The following is a 21,524-nucleotide window of genomic DNA, read 5'->3' on the forward strand; positions in this document are numbered from 1 at the left end:
AGATATTCACTGGTTCATATGGTGCAGACTTATTTAGTAGTAACATTGTTTAAACTTATTGGAGATAGAGTATTTCGAAAGTCTTAAATCGTTATCACCTTGAATCGCTTTTACCCCGTGATACTTGTTATGACTTCACCTTGATCTGTCTAGTCTAAATTACGACCTTGACGCGTTAGGCTGAGCGGCTTAACCTTGAGTCTAATACGCGTGAGTTCGAGATGGGGTAGAGAGGACTATTCTAAAACCTGATTGGTTGGCAAGCACGCAAGTGAAAGGAGACAAGACAGTTGGAACACTGAACTCTGAATTCGGATTAGTACAGAAATGTACATGAATAAATAAGTGAATATCTTGACCACGATGTACGATAATTTGGAAAAATACAGTTATGCCCGAAACAGGGAATTAGGGTAGAAAATACAGTGCAAAATATTATGTTTAAATTACAATATTTTCGGAACAAAAAAGGGTATGCTAGTGAATGATACATAGAACGAAAGCTCGTGTTATGTAGAATAAGATAGGGACAAAAATAAATATAAGTGTTTTACAGGGTTTGAATGAAATGCAATAACGTCCCAAGAAAATAGCTTTCGTAATTGTCTGGACATCTTAATTCCCCGTTCACAACATAAATGTATCCACTGGTAAGCTTCATATGTTTCAAGTGATTTCATAAAAACATTCTTACTTCTGAATTCATCAAACCTTAATAAATGAAACCGTATGATCAAATCTAAAATTGCAGAAAATTAAACAAGTGAAAATCCCACTCCGAGTGACAAAGCGTCACAATCCCAAGTGCAAATAACCGACACTAACTGCTTATTTTTATTTACCAAATGGCAAAATGGGAATTTTCACTAACTGCTTAGTTTAATCAAAGTGGTTGAAGTGGAGTGCACATACCTTCGATATTGCAGTTATCATAACATGATTTGCAGCTTGGTAAGAACACTGAGTGTCTTCGGTTTACCTTCTAGACTACACATCTTTAATTGTTTTAAAACCTCTGAAATCACGTAAGTTTGCTAGTAAAGACGCGGAAACCGGATATATTTCCAACTTTCTAGCAGAGAACAATATATGTGGCCAGCTTCACAATCTCGGCTTGGAAAGCTCGATGACGATACCTCAAACATTTACCAGGATTCTGAGTGTCCGATTATTAATCAACAGGTTGCAGTCTTAACACATCGGTCATTGGATGTGTTATCTATAAATACTCAACGTCTTATAAACGTACCTGTACTTGGTACATTTCGAGTTTTGGCATATAGTGGAGTGAAAATATAATGATAACGCTGTAATGATCCAAGCACGTCACTTATTTTCCTAACAAATTGTCTTGCCACTCCACAGCAAGCTTATTATGAGTACAGACAAATGCTGAAAAAATAAAGACCATCTTGTTTAGTTGGTTACCAGGAAACAAGCTACCCCTTGCTTAGCATACAGCTCCTAGTTTGTCAGTGCATCCCGTTATAAATCTATAATAATTAGATCTAATTGGTCTATTACATCTACCAAACCCGAATAGCACGAATGATGAAGCATTTAACGGTACATATAGCCACGATCGAATGGATCCAATCACAATACTCACTAATGGGCTGATCACTCATCTCTAGTTTCATCGTCAGGATTGACTAGTTAATTTTATCGTTATTTTAAACCAGTTGATTTTTAAAGTCGATAAAGCTGCAAACTACCCATGAAGATCAATCTCGATGATCAACCAATCAGTAAATTAAATATTTTCCCATACTGTGTTTCCAACTCAAAAGGGATTATAGTAAGTTTTGTAGTCACGACAAATTTATCGCTCATGTTCGGAAAATTGAAGCCGGAATGATTAATTATTAATCACTTATCTATTAGACAAGGAGTAATTATTTTATGTCACTTAGAAGAAAGTCAAGATGACACCTAAAACGTTTTATCACCCCCTTAACACTATCACCAGTTCAAACAATCGTTAAGCACTAAATGGCATAATCTGTAGTACTCTCCACTTTGCACTGATCGCTGTATATAAATGCCATACCATAAAATTGAAGATTAAAAATAGCGTAGTCAACAATTGTAGAAAGACAGATAGTCGTGGCTTAATGAAGATAGATGTCGACAAATTATTAGCGTTATCATTTGTTTTATGATCCTAATTTGAGAAAACCGGTTATCAAAACAATCAGTATCAATGAGTCAATTAGCAACAACACTTAGATATTTTACTTTAAATATTAAACCATTAATTTTGACCATCACAGGGATTCTGGTCAAACAACCTAATGTTCCATCGACAGTTCTTAGTTTTAGCTTAGTCATACGGAAACACGTTGAAAGAAGCAGGATAATCAGCCATAGTTACAGGATTTCTTTGATCTCCGTTGCATCAGAGTCTCTATAACTACTTTTTTACGATATCATGCTTACGTTCACATAATGTACGACACGCTTAACTATAACGAGGAAATCAATGTCTTAGACATTTTGGAAGATCTACTTTGCCTTTTCCTGTATTTTTACAAACATTTAATCGGAGATTTGATAATTGCGATGAATCTGACAGATAACGTAATAACATTATTGATACTAAACATATGACAAAAGTTTCGTTCATGAATGATGTTGCAATCAAATGCCAACAGCACCTTTTGAATATACCACTTGAAGATGTGAATAATTATTCTGACATATTCAGAAATAATGGGCAATGGCTACGCACATATGTGGAAAAAAACAATTACCGGAAATTTCTATTGGTAGCAAATGCGCATATGGAAGAAATACATCTACACGTACAGAAATGAAACAGAAAAAATATCCATCAAATCAAGAACACATGTATAACAATACCAAGTAATCATAGAACTGAGAACAAGTGTGAAAATTCGAAGGTAAGAACACTAATTATAATTAATTATGAAGTTAAGGGATATTATGACCAAACACATTAGTGAGCATCCGTAAGTGCAACAACTCCGGGTAATTGTTTACCTGAAACAGAAAAACAAGAACATATTTATAATAAAGACAAAACATTTAACGTATACCGTGAGTTCAGCCCCCGGTGGAATCGAAGATATACACTGCTAAGGAGTCCCATACTGGGACGAAACGGATATCTAATGCATCTTGATTTACGACTTTTTGAAGTCAGTTATGTGGTGTGAAATTACAGTTGCTTTGATGAAAACAAACACATCTAACTAAGTGAATGGTAAAAAAAATGAATATTTGTTTCCAATAAAATTATATTCAGTATATGCAGTATTAAATCTATTAATATATTACTGTGGTCATTACTGCTATGATTATAATAACCATGCAACACATTGTGTGCTAAATCCCCCAGGATTCAACATTGCTGATATCAACTTATTATAAGAGTTTTTCGAGACATTAATACAGGACTTGTCAACTGTACCAATGACATAAAAAGCCAGAATCAACGTCAAAGCCATTATTTTCAGTGCGCGAAACTGACTGCTTATAAGCCTGACTTATACCGGCTACTGTATTCACAACAATAATAATACTCCTGGTGTTAAGGCACGTGACATTACCCGAATGCCAAAACATAATGGGGCTTAAACATAGGAACTACTGGTTGAAATTCAAAATCTTTAAGCACTAAACCACCTCTCACAACGATAACATAATATTTAAGGATTCATGATTGTGAAGTCTGTATCTTAAGTTAATGAAAACGTTCCGCTTAAACATTCTTCTCTGTGAAACTGCATTACTTGAATACATAAATTTTTGAATTAAAACAATTTAAGTATAACTTGTACTCCATAGCTGCAGTATATATAATACAACCAAATTTATTTTTAAGGCAGTCTATCTGCTACGCAGGAAAAGTACTAGCCGGTAGATTGGGCTCCAGATTAGAGAAATCAATGTCAAATACAACATAAACGTGCCGATCATACCGTCATACAGAAATTAAATGCAAGTAATTGGACTGAAGCCATTCCTACCTTCGAGAAGTTCAAGACTAGCACCACCACCAGTACTGACATGACTAACTTTATCTTCTGTGTCCCATTTGGCGCAGCATGTTGCGGTGTCACCACCACCTACAGAAATATTGGAGAAAATATTAACACAGATTTTTAAACAGAAACAAATGAAAATAAGGACTCTATATGCAAAAGGATAAGTTTTTTCAAATTTACTGGATATTAAAACATAAATTTGTAATACTGCCTGCAATTTTGATTATGGTTTATACCTTACTACTTTGGGAATGAAAATAACTCATTAAAAGCAGTGTATTAGTTCAACGAGGATAATGGAATTGGATAAATACAACTTACCAATAATAGTTGTAGCACCATTCTTAGTAGCTTTGACCACTTCATCCATTGCTGCTTTCGTTCCTCTTGCAAACTTGTCCATTTCGAAAACGCCCATCGGCCCGTTCCAAACAATAGTTTTGGCACGACTAATCACCTTACTGAATTCTTCAATTGTTTTCGGACCAATATCTAATCCCTTATGAAATTAATAAAAATCCAGTGCAAGGGAACTAGCGGTTAGATGTTATCCAAAGTTGTTCAACATTAGATAATATAGGAAGCGTATTCTTAACGTAAACATATGAATCTTGATTTAGTGATTTACTGGATTTTTATGGGGTAAAGCACGCCGTACAACAAAACAAATACTATGCACCTAGTGAAAACATTTAATCTATTGTAACAGATTTCACTAATGAGGATTCCTTTACCGACAACTTTATTTTTGTAAACTGTGAGTTTTTATGCATACAATGCACTCGAACACATGAAAAAGGAAGGATCATCTTTATATACTTAGAAATGTCTTGATGTAAAAGAGTGAATATAGTAATTACCGGAGTGAATAGCTCGGAGTTTCCTTTGCGAACCCTTAGTGCCATTAGTTATCCATACTTCTTTCCAAAACTAAAGATATACTTGTTTAGCGCTTTTTCATTCACAATATTTCTCTAAATGATGCTTATTTTATTTATTTAAACACAAGGATTGCTACAAAGGGGTGCCAAAATTTATGTGCGCCACATAAAGCAGTTATCATTCAATTTGTGTGGGCTGGAATTCTGTCCGGATTTGGTTTTCCTAGGAGGCCACTTTACGAGCTCGACATAGATGTCTAATCCACAAGGCAGTGGAGCAACGTTAGATGTTGTCCCGTGGTAACGCGTGACTAACAATAGGTTTATACGTCATTTATTCCCTCAGTATACTGGAGATAATATGTCCCATGAGTTTGTATTCATGGTTTCCTAGCTACTCCCCTAGGTGGATTTTCAGTATCCACCAACTCGACAAAAGCGCCGAACATTTGCTCCCTGTTCATTCAGTTCCGTAAACAAAAACCTCGCCGTGAAAATGCAGTTAGCACTTCCTTGGAAGCGGCTATATACGGGTGACTATGAGAAGGATAGCGGACTCTTCCCATCCTCGACCGTCCAGAGTATTTGGAGGCTATTGTAAAGAAAAGTTACCTTACTATTAAGTAAATTTTCTTCTGATTGAATTGGAAGGCTAGATGTCTATGTTTAAAGTTGATACACAAAATAATAAAAAATTACTGACAAACACATTTGTTATTCACTTCTGTTATGAATAAAAGTTTAACTCACCATCCAACCATCGGCAATTCCAGATTGTATAGTTCTTACTTCAGTGTTCGCATCGTCAGCAAATTTATCAGCAGTTACAAAGTCAACAGGTAAGTGAATTGCAACATTTTTAGCCTTTGCAGTTTCCATTACTTTGTGGACGATTTCTGCACCCGGTGCATCAAATAAACTATTTCCTATCTGAAAATAAGAAAAGACAAATAAACATTTTACTTACGTACATTCTAGAGGTGAGAAGTGAGCATTGAGTGCATAGTATATTCAAGATTTGAAAAAATTTCATAATCGATGTGACTAAAACATTATTTGAATTTACTATGGTGAAATAGCTTAGCAATATTATGATACACAGAATACTAGATAAATATGATAAATCAGTTAGCTTAGATTGACTGAAACTGTTAAAATACCTGTAATGCAAGTTCAGTTACCCCCTACTACAGAACCATTTTATTCGGTATAAAAGTACGAAAAATAATCACGTTAATTAAAGCAACCTGGAAAATATGTCAGTCCACTACGTTCCCAGTTAGTTGATTTATGAATCAATAATACTAACCAATCTCACAGACCTAAGGTGAATGGATAAACGTCAAATAATTCACCTATAATCTTCACTAAGAATCTAACAGCGACTAGACCAATATATGACGTTGATCTTAGAAGCCATTTACCATAAGTCTGAACCATACATGAAGACACAACTTCCATATTAGCATGCGCGGTATGGTCGTAACCGATGATTGCTGACTTTAAGGACAAAACTCAAAACTAAAAACAGTGGCACACCTGTACTCTGTTTTTCTTTACCTCATCAACGTAAAAATACTGATTGTATAAACCTTTTTTCTTCAAACATTAAGAACGGTTTCCACCATTAACTTTCCACAATTTTCTTTCTTAGCCATTAAACTTTACTGTGCTAAAGTGTAAGGACTCAAAGTGATACATAATCTAACAAAGATGTATGTTGAGTAGACTTATCTGTTCAAAATGAAATCCGCAAATACATAGAAAGAGTTCGTCACTTTAAAATCACACGAGAAACCAATAAATCCCATCTATGCCAGGGAAGTCCTATTCACTGCCTTCTCGTGGCGAGGGTGTTGTTTACGAAAATGAGAGGACGAAAGGCGAATATCCGGAGCTTTAACCAGATCCCAAACCAATGGTGCACATGGGCTCTAGTATCCTGAGGGAACAAATGGCGTTGGAACCAATCTTGGTCACCCACTACCATGGTACTGCATCTCCTTACGATGCTCCACTGCCTTGTGGGTCAGACCATTGGGTCAAAGGCTCAGGGTGTAGCCCCCTAAGAAAACCACCTGCTTCGGTTTGGGCACCCGAGCAATATCACACACAATTAACGAACTGGACTGTCTACGATCATGGAAACTAATTCTCTTGCTTCGACGAACATTCAAATGATTCAAATATTATTATTGCTATTATTATTGCTACTATTGTTATTATTATTTACTACATCATTGTTCACCCTCTTTTATTCCTACTCTATCTATACTTATCTTTTTCGACTTATACAGCAGCTCGTCTATGGTGGAAATTCGACTGTATCTAAACGTTCTCGAGTCACTGTCCGGTTGAAAATTGTATGTTACCACCGAATACGAATACTGGAGCAGTTTTTCTGAAACCACGTGCACCATTCAAACTGGCTGCCTTCAACGTTCTCACATTTATGCAGGTCGAACAACAGATAGGGCTGGCTATGTCTTTAGGAAGTCTTATTATTGATGTTTGTTGTCTATCCGAGACCCGTATTCAAGACTCTGGTGAAGTACTACAAATTCGATCTCCATCTGTCGCTTCGAAAAGCTTGTTTTACGTGCGTTTATCCGGGGACCCTGTGGCATCTTCGTCTGGTCTTGCTGGCGTTGGTGTCGCACTAAGCGCTAGAGCAGAAGCAGCACTAATCGATAGGATCCCCATTAACAGTCGGTTATTTGCTCTTAGATTAGAAAGTTCGATCAAAGTGAGAAGAAATCGGCGTGAGAAACGATGTCTTTCCGTCATCTCCACCTATGCCCCGACAGATTGCAGCCCGGATGCAATCAAGGATGAATTCTACCACCAGTCAACTGTTCGACAGATATTGCAGTACTAGCCGGAGACTTGAATGCTCAGGTCGGACGTCTAGACACAAAAGAGAGTCGTTTACGTGGCCGATGGAGACTTGTTGGTCGCAGGACAGATAACGAGGACCGTCTAATGAAACTGTGCACAGACCACAACCTATTTTTGACTAGCACTAACTTCCGGTACAGCCATCGCCGATGTGCCACCTGGCGTCCTCCCTCTGCATCTCAAGACTGGACTCAGGTTGATCCCATCGCGATCAGTTACCGCTGGCATGGTTGTGTACAGGACTGCCTCTCTTTTGGAGTACCTATCTAGACTCCGATCATGCCTTGGTCTGCGCCTATCTTACCTTACTTTTCAGTGGCCAACGAAGTGACCGTCACCAAAGGGTTGATGTTAGCAAGTTGGTTGCAACTTCTGTTGCTAGTAAGTATCAAACAGAGCTAGCTTCTAGGCTAGCTACCATTCCACCGAAATGTATAGATGAGCATTGGTTGCAATTGCATGACACCATCAAAATGGCGAGTAAATTCAGTTGGGGGTTCGCAAAACGTCCCGCTTACAAGCACTGAGTTTCTTCAGGCTCCGTACAACTCATCGAAGCCCGTCGGTCTACTCCGGGTAACCGTGAGTTTGACCACAAACGACGACTGTTACGTAATGAAATCGAGCAAGGCTTGCGTAAGGACCGAGAAGCCTGGTGGTCGGAGCGTGCTAATGAACTGGAGGCAGAAGCTGCATCTGGTAAGTACCGGAAGCTCTTCCAACACACCCGAGCCACTGGCAGCAAGAAGTCTGGTGTAAGCGAAACAATCTACGAGGATGATGGGATGCCAATCACTAACATCCATCGACGTCTTGGACGATGGGCAGTCCAACTGGCCTGTTGCTCCGGCAACATCGGTCAGACTGTCCTGCCCTCTATGGCCGGTGACGACTGATCCACCAAATGAGGCGGAAGTTCGCAAGGAACTCCAACTCTTGAAGCGCTACAAATCACCTGGCCCAGATGACTTACCTCCGCCTCTTTTTAAAGATGGTGGTGACTCTGACTAAGGAATTGACGACGTTGTTTACAAAGGTTTGGGAACTAGAGAGTGTACCAACGTCATGGAATGAGTCGATAGTTGTCCCTATCTTTAAAAAGGGTTCACGTCGTTCCTGTAAAAACTATCGGGGGATAAGTCTACTTCCGATTGCGTCCAAGCTATTGGCTTCCGTCATACTTCGTAGATTGTTCAAAACCCGAGAAAGATTGACTCGCGAGGAGCAGGCTGGGTTTCGTTCTGGTCGAGGATGTATTGATCATATCTCCACCCAACGCCAAATGTCAGAACACCGCCATACTTATCAAAGGCCAACAATCGTAGTGTTTCTTGACATAAGGGCTGCCTTCGATTCGTTGGATAGAACTGTTCTCTGGGACTGTCTATTGAAGAAGGGTGTGCCTGAGAAGTTTACTAACATCCTAAAGGCCCTATATACAAACACCTCAGGGAGAGTGAGGGCATACAACCACCTCTCTCCATTGTTCCATTCGAGCAGTGGGGTTAGGCAGGGTTGCCCAATCTCACCAATCCTCTTCAACTTTGCCATCGATGACATTCTGGAAACAGCTCTGATGGATGTAGGTAATGGCGGTGTGGATCTGCACCTTCAAAGTGCAAAGTACTTCTACAAGACTGGCAGGATTCTAATCCTGTACTCACCCTGGATGGTGAGCAGATAGAAGTAGTTGAGAAGTTCGTGTATCTGGGTAGCTGCATAAGTGCTGGTGGTGGCGTGAGTGATGAGATCAATGCACGTATAGTGAAAGCCAGAACGGCTTATACCAATCTGGGCCATCTTTGACGCCTTCGTGATGTTAGTCTGGCTGTAAAAGGTCGGATCTACAACGCGTCGGTGAGAGCAGTTCTGATCTACGCTTGTGAAACCTGGCCTCTCCGAGTTGAGGATGTTAGATGACTCTCTGTGTTCGATCATCGCGATCTCCGAAGGATTGCTGACATCCAGTGGCAACACCATGTCAGTAATGCAGAGGTTCGGCATCGTGTATTCGGGCGCAGAGACGATAATCCAATCGGTGTCACCATCTTGAAACACCGACTTCGGTGGCTTGGACATGTTCTCCGAATGTCGTCCCAGAGAATTCCACGTCGTGCATTATTTGCCGACTCTGGGACTGGTTGGAAAAAGCGGAGAGGTAGTCAGTATATGACATAGTGTCGTGGCATGAAAGAAAGCTGCAAAGGACTGGCTTGTGTTGGTCCTTCACGATTCCCTGACTGGGGTCCGAGAGATGGTGCTACACAGTGGCTAGAGACGTTGTCAGATATGGCTCAGAACAGAAGCCAATGGTTGCTACTTCCTTAACTGAAAGATTTCTTCTGACTGTACCTTTCCGTTCCCCCATTATTACTATTATTATTACACTACCTTACATCAATCTGTTCGTTATTGTTCTCTTTTTCTTTCACGCTCCTCACCTTTTTTTCCTTGTCTTTAAATTCTCATTGTTTTGTGTGGTGCATATGAATTTGGTGCCCTCTTGTACCAATATTTATGTGTTCAAATAAATAAATAACAACATAAAAATCTCGGTTGATTACAACAGAGTTAGAGCCGACTAATGCAAACTAAAATCATACAGTTAAATTTAACTAGGCAATAAACACTAACGTCTGCACAGATGGAGGGAGAATTTGTTTGAAGAACGGGATAACTGAATCAACGAAGTAAGACTACACAACTAAAACTTTACTTAAGGATTAGTCAGTCACCAGACAAATTATAGTTCTTCAAGCTTAGCTGTTAATTTGAAGTTACATATAAGTGTACTGAGACATGATGGGTTTAAGTACGTCTCCATCTGTTGTGTTTGTCTTCTCTTGCATCGAGCCCTATTTTGTTCGTTCGCGGGTCACTGTGTAGAAGTTAATAGAAGGAAAATTCGATAGAGCCTACAGATGATACTGAAAAAGAGTATCGGTAGAAAGAGGCAGTTTTCTTATAAACAAAACGTTAAAGTCGTAGCCCTTATGAGAAACCACTAAGACATAGCGCGCCCGTCAAGACTGCTTTATTTACTTCTTACAACTTTTACTGTGAAGACAGAAAAGTGGAAAATTTACTCCAGGTACTGTTACTAATGCGAATATATAATACAAACGTCTAGATACAAATACAAAAATATACGGTGACCTACATGTATGTTGTGTATTTGCTTAAGAAATGTATATGCCATCCCACCACCGATGATCAATTCATTAACTTTGTCAAGCATATTATTGATCAACTGGATCTTGTCGCTAACCTTGGCACTAGACAAAAGAAAGGAATTACTTTAACTATATATAACAGCTTAAATTTGGTTTGAAACCTGAAAAATATACTAATATATTGGACATATATGCAGCAAATCAACAAAATCCTTACCCTCCCAAAATAGCTAGGAAAGGACGTTCTGGATTTTCCAAAGCTCTGGCGAAATATGTCAGTTCTTTATTCATGAGAAATCCACAGGCTTTTTGTGGCAGTTGGCAGCCGACCATAGAACTATAAAACAAAATGACGAAGAAATGGTTGAGTTACGTAAAACCAGGATAAACTATACAAAACTCATTATCCAAAGAATGTGAAGCTGTGGCTGAGTGGTTAGGGTCATCGACTTCTGGTCATAAAAACGCAGGTGTGAATCTCACCTACTCCGGTTTGGGGAACAAGCTAGTATCACTAGTTATCGCACAATGTGGCTCAAAGTAGACGAATCTATACCTGTTAAGTAATTTAGTAACCTAACATTAAAATGATCCAATATTGAATTATAACGAAAACAGTGGAAAATGTAGAATGATTATATTCAGAACCATAAACTTTATTATGTGTTTGATTTTTAGTTGGAAAGGTGATAGTCGGTCCGTCAGGACCTGTATGCATGTACATCGGTTCAAGTTGCTATGCCCCATCAACACATCGAGTTGTCAGGCCAAATTCCAGAATAGTAGAGGCAGTAAAAGTTTCAGTAATAATAGGAAAGATTAGGTATCAAAGATACAACTCGAAAAGTATAAACTAATAAAATGAAAACAAAATAGTTGTGAGGAATTTAAAACTTCAGGGAGGACAAAGAACAGGTTCACCTGCGCAATTACAAACGATCTTAAGCCATATCATTCAAAGTTCATTGGTTATGATAATCACGCGGACCCTAACCAGATAATCTGCGCCTAACAACATGGCTAAGTACAACTGTCACAGACTTCGTGGACTGATGACATGTTTTGGTTTGGCCTCCCTTGGTGTTCATCCAAACTTACTCTCACGCCAACGGTTACATTATAGTGAAGATTAAATTACGGGTAACTTCTGAGAACTATTAATGGACTAATATATATATGCCTATTGTATAACTGTTCAGTAACTAGGTTATGTATATCTATATTCCTATTATTATAAACTTCATTTATTTCTACTTCTTATTTATTTAAACACAAACATTGGTACATTTTGACCTGTAGATTAATATTATATGATTTACTGTTCTCGAATTATACTTAGTTTATTGATTAAAGTCTCCCACGTTCATAGCCACTTTTTGGCTTAATCTTGTATAAATGTTATTTCCTATTTTATGGTGTAATGTTGTCCGTCTGACTAGTATTGTTAGCGGGACATAGACTAGATTAAAGCATGCTCAATGCATGATTGCTTTGGTGCACGCTGATTGGCTAATTCTTATCCAATCAGCACTAGTCGATAGTTGGAGAATACTCTGGAATCTTCTTATGTAAAAAACTGTAAATATACTGACGTTTTCCCTATTGTGCTTCTGGCTTGTATCTTGCTTCCATCTAACCTTGTTATTTGGAATATAATCTCTTTCCTGTTCAACCATGTTCTGATTAGGGGTCTTGTCGAGTGATTTAGTGTCCAAGAATACTAAGCAATAGGAATAGCTGGGTCATAACCGTAAAAAAGAGATTATAACAAGTATATAAGCCGAGTATGTTTGAAATAAATGATTCGCATAGTGGAAGATGGTATCTGTGTTCTCGACTGAACTGGACGGGCTAGGTGAACAAAGGACGCTAGGTTGTTAATACAAGTCGAACGTCATTGGTCAGACACAGTTGACGAATAGATCACGTGATAACTAGCCGAATCTAAAGTCACAACACCAACCACCTCAGTTGGTGAAGATTTAATACCTCACCAATCGATTTTAAATCCTTATATGGTACTCTATCCACAACCCAGTCATGGCTTACTCCGTGGTCCTAAAATGCACGAGCAATGCTTCATAGACACCTATGATCGAATACCAGTAACCTATGAATAACCTCTACCCTTAATGGCCATGTTTCACATTTATTAAGTCATAGACTAAGCTGAAATTTTTTTCTACATACTAATGTATGAGTTCCTGAAAAATTATATTTGTAAAATAAAACAAACAATATGGTTCATAGGCGTTATTTCTTTCCATTTGTTTCTAATCATGATCTACTCTGTTGATGTGAGGTATAACAACTTAGGGCGATGCACAGCTATTTCGCAGCCAGTGTTAGGGTATACTTGGGGAAGACTAAAAGTTTCTAGTGAATAATCGTAAATATGCTGTTTTCCTTATTGTGATTTTTTGTTCTCATTTTATCTTGCTATTTAGAATACAACTACGTTTCTCTCCAACTGTGTTCTGCTCTGGAGACATGTCGGGTGAAGTGGTGTCAGGAACACTAAGCAATAAGAGTAGCTGGGTCGTAATAAAAGTGCTCATAACACATATCTTCTTGATTTTGATTTATTTCCTTAAGCCAAATGGAATAATTGTCCTCCAACTGATAACAAGTGGGTTTATCATGCTGAAATTGAGTAATCTTTCTGACTGACTTGTAGGAGGCTGACGATATACAACTCAATTGAGTGTTGCGCATTTATTTATACAGTGTTGAACACGTTTAATAGGCTTTTTGGTCGTCCTATTCGTTGCATGTTTATAAAATCACTAGCTTCTCAAGCCCGACTAACTCTAAAGATGATCTCATTACTAAAAAAGATTCATACAAAAAGATATGCAAGCCTAACTCACGCATGAGCTCTATGTGCCGTCCCAAAGGCATCGTTGACGTAAACATCACCAAGTTTTGTCAGACTTTCACTGAAAGCCTTGATTTGATCAGCAGTGGCTTTTGTCTGTCAAAAAATAGAATATGGAGTTTATAATAACGAGTAATAGTGTTTATAGATTGTACACGAAATCCACTTGCAAGTCTTAAGTTAAGGATCATTAAAGGCAGAAAGCTAATCTATTGAATTATTACTTCACTGCATTAAATCCCGTAGATACTAGTTAACGTTAAGCAAATATATGGTGCCCGGAAGTATTACTAATTGGAGTTATTCTCAAGAAGTAGACAATACGTCCATGTGATCTGCTTAGAAAATTTACGAATCTTGCAGATATCCATAAAATAGCTGAATAATTCGACAGAATAGTATATTTACATCACATGAAATATGTAATATTAGATCTGCATCTTAATTTTATCTTTCTATTTTGACAATATATAAGAGATGATATGACATGGAATAACGATGAGTCTGTAATTTAAAGACATCTGAGCGTCGCATAGTTGACCCTGAGAACATCCACCTACTTACTAAATGAGCAATAAATTAGCATAAGGAATTAGGATTTACAACTAGACGCTAGGACTATAAGAGTAAGGATTTTTATTACGAATTGACATTAGCTATGGTGTCAGAATGCTGCCTAGAAATAAGGATGGATGAAAATCAAGCTTAAATCCATAATATACTAACGGGAATCTGATTGATTCGTCTATAAATTATAGTTCCATTGAAATAGCTTTAGAACCAATATAGCGCTCCAATCATTGATAGTCCTAGAAAAAAACTTTGGTGGCAGCATGAGAACAAACGATGCTCATACGGAACTCTTCATAATATTACAATGAGAATCCTACCAGTTGGTTGTTTTGTTACTGAACATTTAGGAATTACAAAGATAGGAACGTTTCTAGCTGATTAGCCCTAGTTTGTGGCGGCGACTTGTGACACTCTATAGTAATCCGAACACTATAAAAAAATGAAAGACAGGACTAACTTTTTCACCGGTCGGTGAGACACCTTTTCCTTCCTCTTCAACGTGAAAGCGTAGATTTTCTAACAAAAAAACACTTCCAGGAGCAGGGTTAGCACACGCATTAACTACATCAGGTCCAACACAATCACTGAGGAAGGTAACTTCTTTGCCTAACAACTTTGACACTTCAGGGCACACAGGCTTTAGAGAATACTTATCGACTTTGTTCCCATCTGGCCGACCTAAATGGGACATTAGGACGACACTCTTAGCCCCCTTATCCAAAGCATATTTAATAGTTGGTATGGCAGCTGCTATTCTAAAATGGTACAAAGTAACTTTAATCTCCGACTATTACCTTTGAGTGTTAGTAACTTTCCCATCTTTCATAGGGACGTTGAAATCAACTCTATAAAGCACTCAACGTTAATCAGCTAAAATCATTCTTACCGAATAAGAACACGTTTCCCTTTAAGGTCAACATCTGAAATACTAAGCTTCGACAAACCCATCACGTAGACAAACTGAATATGTCAACGCGTCCTCCGAAAAATGTGTCCTACAAATGTAAGTAGAAAAACAAAGTCTTCGTTTCTCAAATAAAAACATGCCCACGAATCCGACGTTGATTCATAGACACAAAATGGTATCGCTAGAAATTCACCAAGTTAATACCTAGTGTCAAACACTTGGACTGTCACCAATTGATTGGAAGCTGTAATAAGAAAAGGAGGTCTATCCACCTATATTAATTCTTGCAGTTTGTAAAACTGTAGAGGCCCAATCTCGTTTTGAATATATCAACAGAAGGTGCTGATATTACGTGTTCCGGTAGGGAATTCCAGTAATTCACTACTCGGTGAGAGAAACGAAACTCCAGACGTCGACGTTTTGATCTCGGTTTTTGGATTACCTTCGAATGTCCTTTCAAATGATCAGTCATAGACGGAAGGAAAAAATAAGACCCGTTGGTTCCAAGGTCATCGTTTAGTTTACGGTAAGCCAATATCAGGTCACCTCGTACTCTACGGTATGATAACGGAGATATGTTAAGATGTTTCAGTTTGTCTTCATAAGATAGGCCAGATATACCTTATACCAGCTTAGTCCCTCGTCATTAGACTCGTTCCAGCATATCCGCCTCATACTTGAAACAAGGGCTCGCTGCTTGAATCCCATATTCCAAATGTGATCGCACGAAAAGACGGATATATTAATCTATACATTGCTTTATCCCAATACTGGAAAGACCTACGAATAGACCATAATACTCCATGCTCTTTTGTAGTATCAGCCCTACAGTGACTAGTAGTTTTGAGATTGTTGCTCAGTATGACTCCTAAATTTTTATAGTTTCTTACTTTGGGTAACACGAATCCATATATTGTGTAGTGATACGAATGATTATAGTTATTTAGTTCCATCGCCACACTCTTGTTAGGATTTACTTCTAATGACCACCTGTATATCCCTGACACCAATGAGTTGAAATCACCCCGTAATACTATTCTATCAGATATGCTGTGTAATTTTATTTTATCTATCTCGTATTATCTGAATAACAGCAATTACACTCAACAGTTCTAATCAGTTGTCTTATCTGAATATGTTAAACAAATAACTGGAACATTAAAATAACACAACATCCAGATGCAAATGCATTCTTCCCCTTTGAAATCATTCCTTTATCTTGTTTATTTATCTTCGATTTATGCATGCTGTGATATGTTTGTCTCATATATCAATAACACACCGTGCGTATTTTGTGAAAAGATCAGATATTCTAAAATTAAAGAATACTAAACTAATCATTATCTTGACAAATTGTGTTGCGTTAACTATTTCCCAAAATAAATAACGACAATAACTGTGCTAGATTTATCGGACGTCACTAGCTGAATGTGTTCAGTTAAGCATCACTAACGGGTCGCATTTTGACGTGTTGTTTAAGGTGACGATTCCACAAATATTCAAAGTTTGACAACTCCTTTACATGTTACACCCTTATATTCGAAGTGTGTGAACATAGTCAAATAAGAAGCCATAAATCGAGTCGTTCAATGACATATATGTAAGGTTATCGATATTTGGAGAGGCGTTTGGTCTTAGCTGGTTAACTTTTGCGAAGGATGTATAATTGGGCGCCTTCATCTACGGTCTCTCCGGGAAAACTACCGAGGTCAGCAGTGATGTCAAAGTCTTGCAGAATTATTTGTTCTGTGTAGTTATTTGCCTCTACAAACGAATGTCATCCGATCGCCTGGCACCTGACAAGTTACGCGACATGACACCTCTGTTTACGCTTCCAGTGGGATTAGGCCCAAACCACACAATCCCCAAAGCTAAACACGAGACGACTGGGAAAATAGATATTCAACATTCGACGTGGAGAAAAACTCAACAATGGAGAAGGTGAAGAGAATTATTTTATTAGTCGAATGGCATGTCTCAGTCTCGCAGGTGTGGTCATTCCTGTGTAACTTATCACTTTGACTCGTATTGAATGTTTCGTTCTATCTTCAACCCAAGTGCATTCTCCATCAAATATTGGCGATGATCATGATAGGATGAGGCAGTGTAGACAATGATGTGACTTTCTATAATATTTGAATTATTTGAATTGTAGCATGAACTAGGAATCCCAGAATTAACACAATTGGATCAAGAACTACGACACAAGCACAAACGAATGTATCGTATTTGGAATTCGAAATCGTGCAATCAACAAGTACAAAGGTATCATCAGTTCATTCAAACACCACATCCGCCACAGCTTAAATTGGAGTCTAGGTGTTCGTAATCAATCGTACGTCTTCTTCTCAAATTCATCCTGAGTCTGTCTGACATTGTATTGGATAAGGATTCTGTATTATCTAGAATGTGCTCATTAGCATTAGAATTAACAACGGAAATTGGAACAGACTCACCTGTGTAAGATCCAAACTACGGTTTGGAGTGAAGGACAGCTGTCTGGATGAGTTAGATACGCGCCCTCGCCCGATTGAAACCAAAACAAAGTAATTGGGTAAGATGACGGTTCTATAATTTATCATAAATTTAAGTGTGCATTATTACCTAAACAAATATAACCACTCAGCTATCCAACCAATAATTGTTCAATTGATCAAATCTAAACTACAATAAATAAGAAAGTTGATAAAGGATGCAAGAAAATTACCAATCACCACAAATAAATGTTATTCTATCCTGTCTGGATAGATCACGTACAGATTCGTTCAAAAGGTAATAATTGGTCGCTCTATAACACAGAGTGTTTTCAATTCTGGAAGAGTGCTTCAATTCACAACCAAAATGCACAATTCCAGTCAACACAGGTCAAGCAATCAAAAGCAGGAACAAACCAAAATGGCTGCCGCCCAGACTTGGTATAAAGTAAAACAACATAAGCGCAGTTCGGGAAGAAACATGGGGAATTAGTGAAGGTGTAGTAAAAACGAAAACTATAATAAAATACAAATATTAACAATTCAAATGTAGCCAAAAAGTTAACAATGTACAACTAAGAGGATCAATAGGAACAAAGTTCAAGTATGTACATGGAGGGATTTTCACAAACACACAAAGCATTCAAAATGGATCTTACAACCTGGTTCCTGAAAATGTATTTGATCAACATGTCGACTGTGTGTACTTAAGTCATTGATGTCTAGAATTCGCACCATCGATTTTCCGACATTCCTCAGAACAATACCCGTTGATGGTCGAAGATCATTTCCTCGACAGTATGTAACTTCTGCAGACTCCAAACATCTCATACTCGACCGAAGAATTCTTCCTTTCAGTAGCTTCGCTAGAGTCTCCTTCTTCACCGAATGTCTGGCATTTCTGTATTGCAATAAAAAGGTATCTACTCCCCTCTCCAGCTCATTAAATGTTGAGGCGGCTATAGAATCAATAGCAGTCTTTAATGTCCTGACAAAATTCTCTGCCTGGCCATTAGAACACGGATGTCTAGGAGCAGTAAATAGATGTTTGCACCCTATACCGTTCAACCAGGTAGTGACTGCATCTGCAGCAAAATGAGAGCCATTATCAGTCACTAACATCATAGGAACCTCTTCTCGACTAAACACCTTTCTTGATGCTTGGATTGTGAAATCAGAATTTGGTGAAGTTGTGAAAAAACTTCAGGCCACTCTGAAAAAGTGCATAGTATTTACCAAGAAACGGACCACAATAGTCAGCATGAATTATCTCCCAGGCCTCAGACAATACTGGCCATGGAGTCCACTTCGAACGCTGATTTTTCAACTAATGACATTTCTCACAATTGTTTGCCGTACGACATATGTCTGCATTTATCTCTAGCCATCAACATGTGAGCCTTGCCAGGGACTTTATTTTCTCAACACCTAAATGACCACTATAAAGATCCTCAAGAACAGATTTACTCAATGAAGGAGGAATGACAACACGATCATTTAAACACAGAATACCATCAGGAGTGGTAGATAGCTCACCCCGCTTTGAAAAATAGATAGGAAATCTACGTTTCAAATTAGCAGTTCAGCCTTTCTGTATAGCACTGAATATACATCCAAAATATCTGCGAGTTTCTCTAACGAGATCTGGACGTCTCAATGGTAAAGGTTGCACTAATAAACAGTCCGAAGTATTAATAGGTCTATCTTGTAATGACTGTCGAGAAATGTAATCAACATGTTGAATTTGTTTGACACTTCTGTGCTGAACCGTATAGTCATATGCACTCAAAGCAATACTCCACCGTTGAACCATAGAAGCTGAGGAACGTGCTAAGGATTTTTCAGGATGATAAATAAAATTTAAAGCTTCATGATCCGTAACAATAGTAAATTTCCTTCCGAATAAATAATTATGAAGTCTTTTAACAATCCAAAACACAGCTAATGCTTCTCGCTGAGTCTGTAAATAACCTTGTTCAGTAACAGTAAGTTTGCGTGAAACACAAATAACTGGTCTACCTTCCTGTTCCAAAACTGCACTAATGTACGTTAGTGGAGTACGTTCGAAGAACAGCATCACTTTGAAGAAACTTTAGTAGACTTCGTAAGCATGACTCTTGTTCCTCACTCCATTTGAATGAATTGGATGTTAAAATATTAAATAAACAATTTGCACGACAAGAAAAATTAGGAATAAAACGGAAATAGTATTGAAGAGCACCCATTAGTGAACGTAATTCTGTAAGATTTTTCGGAGACGGTGCATTAGTCAGTGGAACTAGTCGTTTCATATCTGGTCTAAAACCATTACCATCAACTAGGTATCCAAGGCATTAAAAACTAGATACACAAAATGAACACTTATTTGGATTCACTGTAATATTCTTCTCAACTAAACGACGCAATAAAGCAATAAGTCTCTGGTCATGAACTACCTTATTAGAACCATGAACAATGAGATCATCTTGATAAACTTCAACACCTTCAAGATCACTAACTACTTTATTCATAACTTCCTGAAATATGGCTGGAGAACAACTTAGACCAAATGGAAGGAAATTGTATTTGAACAGACCAAAAAGAGTGTTGATTGTCGTCAAAATAGATGAAGAGTGATCTAAAGGAATTTGAAGATAAGCATTTTTAGGTCAACTTTCGAGAACACTTTGGAACCATGAAGTCGATTTAGAATATCTTCAGCTTCTACCGTCGTGCACGTTTGCTTGAACAAACAGGAGTTCAAAGTTAATCCATAATCACCACAAATTCTAGGGGTCTTGTCATCCGACTTCAGTGGTGTAACGATAGGAGTACCCCATGCTGAAGACTGAATTGGTTCAATTATGCCTTTAGCACACAATACGTGTAATGTCTTATGTACTGCTTCTCGAAGACCATAAGGAATTATTCGTCTTTTATAAAAGACTGGATCACCATATACTTGAAGTTTTATGGGCTGAATTTTCATACCTCCACTGCACTTAGCACACATAGCTATCAAATCTTTAAGCAAAGTATCAGAATTTTCTTTAGAAACTAGGAAGGACAACTCCACCTTAAGCCTTTTCAAATTCTTTAAACCCAATATTGGCAGTCCTGTTTCGCTAACTAAAAATTCACAAGGTATGTATGAAGAATTATCATCTCTGATTAGCAATTCACAACATCCTTTCGAAATAGTAGACAAAGATAAATGATCACTAGAAACATCCGAATTATTGAGATTTAAATTGCAAGATTTAGTACTACTTGAAGCGAAATGGACAGTAGCTTTGCATACTGACTGAATGTGTCCTATCTTACCACATTTAAAACATTTAGCATTACGAAATGCACATGAATTGCGGGAATGAAACTTTCCACATGATAAACATTTACCAAACTTCATCTCACCTTTGTGATTTGCTTTGTAATTCCTTGTTGAAACACCTTTCATATTTACACAAAAATAGGGATCACTGTAAAACGAATGCAAGTTTGATTGACCCTGAGATTGTAGTTCATCATGATGACTAAGCAAAGTATTAGAAATCTTCATCGACTGGATATCAAGTTCATTCACTGCCCCGTAGTTAATACACGCAGTTCTAGCATCTTGAAAGGAACAGTTCTCTTTCCAAACCCGGTATGTTAATCGATCTCTCAGTTGCACATGTAGTTGATCACCGAAATTACACTTGGCAGCTTGTTTCTGCAATTCAAGGATGAATTCCCGATTTTTTTGGTCATT

General features: G+C 37.9%; 1 protein-coding gene across 6 annotated transcripts; it reads right to left on the minus strand.

The window, feature by feature from the left end:
* Positions 1–295: 295 nt before the first annotated feature.
* On the minus strand, positions 296–15,774 carry PGK1_1 (phosphoglycerate kinase). 6 transcript variants are annotated; one of them, XM_051213557.1, is made up of 12 exons: positions 15,461–15,774; positions 15,300–15,408; positions 15,208–15,258; positions 14,871–15,168; positions 13,833–13,936; positions 11,180–11,299; positions 10,950–11,064; positions 5,642–5,821; positions 4,332–4,509; positions 3,993–4,091; positions 2,754–3,003; positions 562–739 (listed from the first exon to the last, which is right to left on the minus strand). In XM_051213557.1, the coding sequence occupies exons 2-11, from the start codon at positions 15,359–15,361 to the stop codon at positions 2,960–2,962; spliced, it is 1,251 nt and encodes a 416-aa protein (XP_051069549.1). In that variant the 5' UTR covers positions 15,362–15,408; positions 15,461–15,774; the 3' UTR covers positions 562–739; positions 2,754–2,959. The 6 variants fall into 6 exon arrangements, with proteins under 6 accessions (XP_051069548.1, XP_051069549.1, XP_051069553.1 ...); XM_051213558.1 differs by lacking the exons at positions 2,754–3,003; positions 15,461–15,774 and having other exon boundaries at positions 296–739; XM_051213562.1 differs by lacking the exons at positions 562–739; positions 14,871–15,168; positions 15,461–15,774 and having other exon boundaries at positions 2,750–3,003.
* Positions 15,775–21,524: the final 5,750 nt, after the last annotated feature.

Source organism: Schistosoma haematobium, chromosome 3, assembly GCF_000699445.3.
Source record: "Schistosoma haematobium chromosome 3, whole genome shotgun sequence".
Taxonomy (NCBI): Eukaryota; Metazoa; Platyhelminthes; class Trematoda; order Strigeidida; family Schistosomatidae; genus Schistosoma; species Schistosoma haematobium.

Coding starts and splice junctions, on each gene's coding strand:
- PGK1_1 (XM_051213558.1), bottom strand. CDS start 15,361: ATGGGTTTGTCGAAGCTTAGTATTTCAGATGTTGACCTTAAAGGGAAA. Junction 15,259..15,299: donor GGGAAACGTGTTCTTATTCG/GTAAGAATGATT, acceptor AGTGCTTTATAG/AGTTGATTTCAACGTCCCTA. Junction 4,510..5,641: donor GAATTGCCGATGGTTGGATG/GTGAGTTAAACT, acceptor TAATTTCATAAG/GGATTAGATATTGGTCCGAA.